The 8,706-nt window shown below is 39.5% G+C and overlaps 3 protein-coding genes across 3 annotated transcripts; 2 read left to right on the top strand and 1 right to left on the bottom strand.

Moving 5' to 3' along the window:
* The first annotated feature begins 2,613 nt into the window (after nt 1-2,613).
* On the top strand, nt 2,614-5,265 carry LOC130510747 (acetylornithine deacetylase). Its single transcript, XM_057007358.1, has 10 exons — nt 2,614-3,018; nt 3,477-3,721; nt 3,797-3,905; nt 3,981-4,119; nt 4,203-4,260; nt 4,350-4,367; nt 4,444-4,566; nt 4,658-4,811; nt 4,911-4,944; nt 5,032-5,265. The coding sequence occupies exons 1-10, from the start codon at nt 2,689-2,691 to the stop codon at nt 5,136-5,138; spliced, it is 1,317 nt and encodes a 438-aa protein (XP_056863338.1). The 5' UTR covers nt 2,614-2,688; the 3' UTR covers nt 5,139-5,265.
* LOC108854726 (uncharacterized) lies at nt 5,147-7,179 on the bottom strand. The gene is made up of 8 exons (XM_018628354.2): nt 6,684-7,179; nt 6,442-6,593; nt 6,268-6,363; nt 6,061-6,192; nt 5,873-5,975; nt 5,725-5,796; nt 5,545-5,633; nt 5,147-5,465 (listed from the first exon to the last, which is right to left on the bottom strand). Exons 1-8 carry the CDS (start codon nt 7,096-7,098, stop codon nt 5,310-5,312), a joined length of 1,215 nt encoding a protein of 404 aa, XP_018483856.1. The 5' UTR covers nt 7,099-7,179; the 3' UTR covers nt 5,147-5,309.
* Nucleotides 7,180-7,475: 296 nt separating this feature from the next.
* LOC130510748 (abscisic acid receptor PYR1-like) lies at nt 7,476-8,272 on the top strand. The gene has a single exon (XM_057007359.1). It carries the CDS (start codon nt 7,562-7,564, stop codon nt 8,135-8,137), a length of 576 nt encoding a protein of 191 aa, XP_056863339.1. The 5' UTR covers nt 7,476-7,561; the 3' UTR covers nt 8,138-8,272.
* Nucleotides 8,273-8,706: the final 434 nt, after the last annotated feature.

Genomic DNA, 8,706 nt, shown 5'->3' with positions numbered 1-8,706 from the left:
ATTTGACATTATCTTGTCTTGACACCCACATGTGAAATTCGAAAACATTTCAAACTAGGCCATTAGAGTTATGTTGTTTCTAGTTTTGGTCCCCGCTACCACACCATACACACGATTTGTTTTATTAATATATTCGACATGTGGATTTCTGATATAAGTATAACTTTAAAAAATTTACACCAAATAATTGACAATATCACGCAATACAGATATAATTATATTCAAATTCTAATCTAATAACCCAAACTTTTTTTTGCGTTAACTGGTTATATTAATTTCACTTAGAGATTCAGTGCCCATTTTAAATCTTGATTATTAGGTTATAACTTGCATTCATCTGTCAGCGGTTATTAAGTTTCTAAAGAAAGCAAATGTAAACATTACTCGTTGCTTTGAAAGAGAACAGAAAATATGCTGACCAAGATTCGTGTAGAAAAGCAAAACTGAGATATCAATTTGTTAGTATGCAAAGAAATTTTAAATGTTTGATGCTAAAACAAATAAAATTAAAGAAGGATTTGTGATGTGAGAGAGGCCAGCGAGGAGCAGTCCATTGAATAGAATTCTTTCCTTACATTAATGTCTTCTTATGTTCAGTAAACGTATGTGTATCCCCATATCAACCATCCATTGTCTTTTTAACCTTTGCTTTCATAAATAGCAGACTTCAGTTTGCAATTTTTTGGCAAAAAATTGAAAATTATTTACAGTTATCAAGAAGGCCTAATTAAGATGGCTGGGAAGTTTCTCTATCATGTGAAATGCAAACAATAGTCCAGATTTATTCGTTTTTTGTTTTGTAGACTATTTGCTTATCTTCCACAAAGGGATAATTGCACTCCATCAACGCTAGAAAGAGGTGTTGTAACAACCATAACTCATTCACTTGGGGATTTTTAAATCGAATTAATTCAAACTGACAAGGACATTGGCCGTGCAAACTTCCCATTAGCTATCTTGGTCATTTTTGAACCAAGTGAAGCAGTATTTGTGTGTGTGTGTCAAGTTCAACTCATTTAATATGTAACTACCAGGTTTGTTAACTTTCAGAGCTTGAGTTTCATCATTCTAATAAAAGATATCTTTCAAAATTATTGATAGTTAATCTTTGATTTTCTTATGATATCTCCAACTCAATTCCATTTTTTATTTTAAAATAGAATAAAATAAAATATGAAGTAAGAAATGTTCAAACATAACTTCATATCTCGTTATGTAATGGAATTTTACTCCATAAATAGAATAATCTATTTGTTTGTTTGTTCATTACTCCATTATGTAATAGAATAAGAAAAAAAATGGAGTTTTACTTTGAAAATGCTCTTATGGAATGATGATATATCATACTAGTTATCAATGGAGCAATTGTGGATTAGGACTATGATTGTAAGCCAAAACAGAAAAATGAAATGTATCCATCACATCCTCTGTCTATAGAACTTCAAACATTGTTGAAATTGAGAATACTTATTTCTATTACATCCATAACAAGAGTTGGCAATTGGTGTACAACCATATTTTGGACTGATGATTGGCTTTCTCAACAAAAACTTTTGCATCTCTTTGTCGTCAACAAACCAACTCAGCTAGGGCTTCACCTTTATTCATCAACTGATTTCTATCGGAATGATGATAATTGGTGAATGTCCGTAAGCAAGGTTTTAGATCCAGGTTAGACTTTTTGTTCCTCTTTTTTTTTTTTTTTGAACACCAGACTTTTTGTTCCTCTAATTTCAGTTTTATGGCATAGAAGATGAACCGACTTGGATAATTGATGCTTACACCTAATCGGAATTCTACTTGTGATCGTCTAACGTTGTGACTACTGCAACATGCTCTCTTTCTTATATCTCTATAGGTGAAACATCAGAACAAATCGTCTTTAAGTACACCTAAGTATCGGCGAGTTGTATGTAGTGACTAAATCTGTCTATCTTAAAGTTTTCACCATCTCATGGAAGCTCTTCCTAAAATAAAATTGGTCTACTCAAAACTTTAACAGCTCATTACAAAAAAAAAAAATCTCAACTTAAAACTATCTATAAATAAAAAGTCATATCAAAGTCAAATGGCATTCTCACATTTTTACACAAAGCCGAAAGACCTAATTATTTCACAAAAACTACATATTCTTATAAATGAACTACAAACCGCTTGACTTTTTTTAAAAAAAGGTATGTAAACAACATTTGAAAAGATTCAAATATAATCAAAACTTTCATGTCTATTCTAATGTCTTATTCGCCGACCTTCAACTTCAACAAACTTGAGATTCTTGTAAATCCGCAATCAATATTTTTAGATATATCAAAATTCTGATTCAACAGAACCGTGTAAACAAGACTTCATGAAATATAGGACGGCCTTACAAGAAACAACCTTTTATATGTTGTAAACGGTCCTTGCTTTAGCAAATTAACGCATCTTTTGATTTTCTACGGTAAAGCATCTTTCTATGCCTTCGTAAACGGATGGATCCGAAGTAACTTTCACGCCTTCGCTATCCACACATGCTAATTTATTTATTCACTTCCGTATGAATCATTAGTTAAACTAGTTACGCAAAACATCATTACAAGACGTAACACTCCACTCCACCACAAAAGCTTTATAATAAAACCTTCGACAAACACACGACACATTCTCAAAAGTCTAAACCAAAGCTTTATCTGTTTCCGGTGTGCAACAATGGCGTCATCGTCGATGATCGAATCACTAGGCTCTCTTAACAAAGACTCCTTCGTCTCGCTCCTGTCGAAACTGATCGGCGAATCCAAGTTCGTCCAGAACAACCCGCCGGATCTCATCCCGCAGGAGGATCGGATCGTGAACCACGTCCTGGACTCTCTCCGTCCTTACAGCACCGAATCCGGCGGCGGCCCTCTCCTGATCAACCACGTGGCGTATCACTCGGGAAGAGGCAACCTCATCGTGGAGTACCCTGGATCCGTCCCCGGAAAGATCGTTTCTTTCGTCGGTATGCACATGGACGTCGTCACCGCGAATCCCGATGAATGGGTAAAATCTCTCTTATCGATTCCGTTTTTTTGATCGGTACCCATTTGAATTAGGGCAGAGCTTGATGATGGGTCGTGGTTACTTTCCGAGGAACTGATAAGAATCGTGCGAAAGTTCAAAACTTTAGGGTTTGATTGATTCGAAAGTTTGATCCTTTGGGTTTTTGATCGGTACCCATTTGAATTAGGGCAGAGCTTGATACTGGGTCGTGTTTACTTTCCGAGGAACTGATAAGAATCGTGCGAAAGTTCAAAACTTTAGGGTTGGATTGATTCGAAAGTTTGATCCTTTGGGTTTTTGATCGGTACCCATTTGAATTAGGGCAGAGCTTGATGATGGGTCGTGGTTACTTTCCAAGGAACTGATATGAGTCGTGCGAAAGTTCGAAACTTTAGGGTTTTGATTGATTAGAAAGTTTGATCCTTTTCGTGTTTTTTTTGTTTTGTTTGTGTTGATAGGAGTTTGATCCTTTCTCGTTAAGCATAGATGGGGATAAGCTTCGTGGTCGTGGGACTACGGATTGTCTTGGTCACGTTGCTCTTGTGACTGAGCTCATGAAGAGGCTCGGGGAAACTAAACCCGTTTTGAAACAATCGGTGGTGGCGGTTTTCATCGCTAGTGAAGAGAACTCTTCTATTCCTGGTGTTGGTGTCGACATGTTGGTTAAAGACAAACTTCTTGACAAGCTCAAATCCGGACCATTGTTAGTTTCCGTTCTTCTTTAAAAAAAAAAAATCTTTGGAAGCTGTTTGTTTTTTTAATGTTTATTCTTTTGAAGGTTTTGGATAGATACGGCGGATAAGCAGCCGTGTATTGGAACCGGTGGTATGATTCCGTGGAAGCTTCATGTTACTGGAAAGCTTTTCCACAGCGGTTTAGCTCACAAGGTATTATTGTATATGGATTGATGAAAGCTGCAAGCTCGGCGTTAATCTGTTTCTTCTGTTTCTGACTATGTTCAGGCTATTAACGCGATGGAGTTGGGAATGGAAGGGCTTAAGGAGATCCAGTCCCGGTTCTACAGAGACTTTCCGCCACACGAGCAAGAGAAAGTTTATGGTTTTGCGACGCCTTCCACCATGAAGCCAACTCAATGGAGTTGTAAGCATTATGTTCTGTATTAGTAACGACTCCAAAATGTCGTCTGCTTAAAAAGGATTTTTCTGGTTTTTTATTTTTTGCAGATCCGGGAGGTGGAATCAACCAAATCCCTGGAGACTGTACCGTATCCGGTGATGTCAGGTTATATGTTTCTAAGTTTTGAATACTGTAAAACCAAGATGTCTTGTCTGATTGTTTTTGCTTACCTTTTTTGTAATGTTTGGTTTCAGGTTGACTCCTTTCTATGAGTAAGTCTCTTCACTCTTCGTTTCTTCTATGCATTTAGATACACTGTTTAACAATGAATATCCTTTGTTTCCCCAGCGTGAAGGAAGTGATGAAGAAGCTGCAAGAGTATGTTGACGACATAAACACTAACATTGAGAAACTCGCGACCCGTGGTCCTGTTTCGAAATACGTCTTGCCTGAAGAGAATTTACGTGGAAGGTTTTGGTTTTTTCCTTCCTTCCTCCTCACTCTCATTTTATTGTCCTTCCCAAAATCTTAAAAAGAAGTCTCAATTGTTTGTCTCCTGCAGGCTCACGTTAAGCTTTGATGAAGCATCAGCTGGAGTTGCGTGTAACCTTGATTCCCGCGGCTTTCACGTTCTATGCAGAGCAACTGAAGAAGTTGTGGGGCACGTGAAGCCTTACTCCATCACCGGTACTCTGCCTCTAATCCGAGACCTCAAGGTAAAGCCATTACTACTCTTCTCAGTAGATTCAAGACTTGCTCTGCTCTCTCACTGTTCTCTGTAACTCACTCTTTCGAAATGGTTTTGGGTTTAACAGGATGAAGGTTTCGATGTGCAAACTTCAGGATACGGTATGTATAATATACAGCACCCTGATCTGATTCTCTCCTTTTTTGGATTAGTTTAGGTAGTTAAATCTCTTTTTTTTTACTTGGCAGGTCTGATGGCTACATATCATGCAAAGAACGAGTACTGTCTTCTTACAGACATGTGCCAAGGCTTTGATGTCTTCGTTAAGATCATTTCTCAGCTTGAACAAGAGTAATGAAGATGAATGCAATAAAAGCTTCTCTCTTATTATTAGCTAATGGTTCTATCTATATACACTTTGTTTTCTATCTATTTGTACAATGTCAATGGTTTGCTCAATAAATAAAAGACAATTCACAAAATTTTAACACAAAAGGGTAAAATATTTAATTAACTATTTTATCTTCTATCTTGAGTTGCTGCTGCTGTCACCTTCAGTTTCAAGTTTCTGTACCCTTAGGCGCAGCCGTTGCTGGTGATGGTGAAGCTTCCAGAGACCATTTCCTAGTACAACAGCTGAGTATATCCCATGTGTGATGATAGGTGCAAGAAGATTGTTTGTCTGCAGTATTGTTTTCAATGATTATTACTTCAACAAGTCAGAAAAATAGAGTTAACAAGAAGGTGGTAGTAATAAGTACCTGAATCCATTCAAAGCCGAGGTATAGACCCAAAAGTCCTTCGAGAAGAGGAGAGTAGATTTTCTTCATTTGTCTTCTCTCATACCACGCTGCAGGAAGTAGTAACACAGAGTAATCCTTTTTAAGTATTTGATCTTAGAACATATATCTAAAGCATTATGTATATAGCCTTATAGGAACCTGCAAACAGCTTCTTCAGCTCATCCCGGGCAGAGCGAGTTTTCAAGACAGGTGCCATAATATAAGTCGGATCTAATAGAAATAACTGAATACGATTAGTTAAGAGGTTTTGGAACATAAGATAGGGATTTTAAAGAGCGGTGTGAACCTTTAGGGGAAGCAGCCATGTAATAGAGAGAACCGGTGAGAGCAGCAGTGATAGTGGCTGCAAATGCTTGAGCAAACGGCACAAACGGAGGCAAGATTCCAGTCTGCAAGTTCCAATAGTATCAAGTCAATTTGAAGTCATAACGTGAAGAAGTTGAGAAAGAAGAGAGAGAGAGAGAGAGCATAAACCAAAGCGACCATTCCTCGAGAATCTGAGATGAGATTTGTGCCTCTTAAGAATATATCAGCTAGTGCACCTTGAAACGCAGCACGGTAGAAGAGCTCCTCTCCAATTGAACTTGCAGTAACTACTAAGATAAACTAAAAGAAACAAAGGGCTCAATGGTACCAATTCTTTGAAGTTTCAAAAGATTGTATAAAGAGTTAAAATTTCACCTGCCAAGCTGACATTCCATGGAAGAAGCCACGAAGCTCCTCATCTTCAACATCTCTAATGGCACGAGCATGCGGCGACACCTTCACAACTTCATCCTACACAAGAAACAACATCTATAAACACTAAACATTAAAAAGAGAGAGAGAAAGAGATTGTCCTAACTCTTAACTTACATCAAGAATGAAGAGAAGAGCCATGATAGGCGGAGAAGCATAACCAAGACCAGCGATAATAGCATCTAAAGAAGCATTAAAGCCTCCTGTATAATCAATCCCTGCTACTTCACATATAAACCTTCCCGCTACCGCCATCCCACAGTATATCCCTAAAGTTTAATCAAAAAAATCCATAAAGTCTCAAACTTTTATTTTATTTTTCTTTAAAGTTTGCTTTTTTGATCACCGAGTTGACTCACCGATTCCGTAACTCAGCCTAACAACAGCACCCACCTTATCCCAACCACTGAAATCTCCGCCGCCGCTTCCACCGACAAACTCGCCGACCGGTGTAACCTCCCCGGAAAGTCCAGCTAACTCGCCGCTGCTGAATCCTCCCACCGACGGCACAGCAGCTAAACCGCGCGCCGCCGTCGATGCATCTCCGTCGTCGATCACCTCGCCGCTGCTCTGTGATGACGACGCTTTGATAGACTTCGATTTCTCTAAAGAAAGACCATTTAACCGCGAGTTTCTCTTCCCGTAACTCGCCGGAGGAGAATCGAAAAGCTTAGAGCTACTACTTCTATGTCCACCGCTTCCACTACACCAAGACGAAGAGGAAGAGGAGAAAGCGACTCTTGTCGTGCTGCATGTCAACAAAGGAAGACCCATTCGATAGCTCTCAGTCGTAGTTATCGGAATACGCCGGAGAGACTCTGTTCTTCATTTACTGAGAGAGAGACGGTGATCGCGCGTTTTTCTCAGTTTATGTAATAAATAGAAAGTAAATATATTGACCGTCGGATGATACAGGAGGAGTTAATCCAACGGTTAATAGAAAGTGTTTAATAGAGACCACTTAAATTTTCAAAGTTCCACTTGGACTTGACTAGCTTTTGACATGTCTACACGTTACCATATCTGGGCCTTCAATAATGGGCTTTTGTAAATAATTGGGCCTTAGTGCTGATACATTCGCAAATTAATGGGCCTTAGTGTCTATCATGTTCGTCTTCCTCCAACAACAAATATATAAAGAGAGAGAGAGAGCTTGAGATCGTCGTCGTCAATGGTGAATCAAGAAGACACTATTCGATAAAAACACACACAAAAACCTCCACAATCCATCGCCGCCATGCCTTCTCAGCTGACTCAGGAAGAACGATCGGAGCTCGCGGAAGCCATCGCCGAGTTCCACACGTACCGCCTCGGCCCGGGGAGCTGCTCCTCCCTCCACGCGCAGCGAATCCACGCGCCCCCGGAGATCGTCTGGTCCGTGGTCCGCCGCTTCGACAAGCCGCAGACCTACAAGCACTTCATCAAGTCCTGCTCCGTCGAGGACGGGTTCGAGATGCGCGTCGGATGCACGCGCGCCGTGAACGTGATCAGCGGCCTTCCGGCGAACACGTCGACGGAGAGGCTCGACGTGCTCGACGACGAGAGGAGGGTGACGGGGTTCAGCATCATCGGGGGAGAGCACAGGCTGACGAACTACAAGTCGGTGACGACGGTGCACAGGTTCGACAAGGAGGGGCGGATCTGGACGGTGGTGCTCGAGTCGTACGTCGTCGACATGCCGGAGGGGAACTCGGAGGACGACACGCGCATGTTCGCGGATACGGTCGTTAAGCTTAATCTGCAGAAGCTGGCGACCGTCACTGAGGCCATGGCTCGGAACGCCGGCCACGGAAGCGGTGCTCAGGTGACCTGAAATGGAAAAAAATAATAAATTATGAATATATGGAAAGAAAATGGAATTTGTTTTTTTTTTCTTTCTAAATTACCTTTTCGGGAAATGTTTATTTACGCTGCTTCGTATAAGATTCTGCTCTTTTCTCTGTTTTAACCTTATATTTTTACCTTTTGACCTTGATATCTAAAGGTTAGTCTGGACGTTTAACATTGTGGATAAGTAGGAATCTTTCCTTTTATGGGTAGAGGTATATTCTTTGCTAGTCAGTCAAAATCTTCGTCCACGCAAACACAACTGTCGTAAACACCATACTAGAAAGGTAACTTTTTTAAATATCAAATTAGGATTCTTGTGATTTTTTATTTTATTTTGTATTTCTGGTTCGTTAAAACTTTAAATAAAGTGTCGTAAATCGTATTAGGATTTTTCACGTGTATTTTCTTTGTTTGGTAAAAGATTGATATTCACGTTAATTTTGTTGTATTCTATACTTTATCCGTGTTAGATTAAATGTCATTTTGCTTTTCATTTTCTTGTTTCGAATGTTGTGTACGTAATACTCACAAATAATAGAAAATAGAACAAAA

The sequence above is a fragment of the Raphanus sativus genome, chromosome 4, assembly GCF_000801105.2.
Source record: "Raphanus sativus cultivar WK10039 chromosome 4, ASM80110v3, whole genome shotgun sequence".
In the NCBI taxonomy this organism is placed as follows: domain Eukaryota; kingdom Viridiplantae; phylum Streptophyta; class Magnoliopsida; order Brassicales; family Brassicaceae; genus Raphanus; species Raphanus sativus.
Note: the sequence above shows the minus strand (reverse complement) of the source record. Positions and strands in the feature narration are given on the sequence as shown.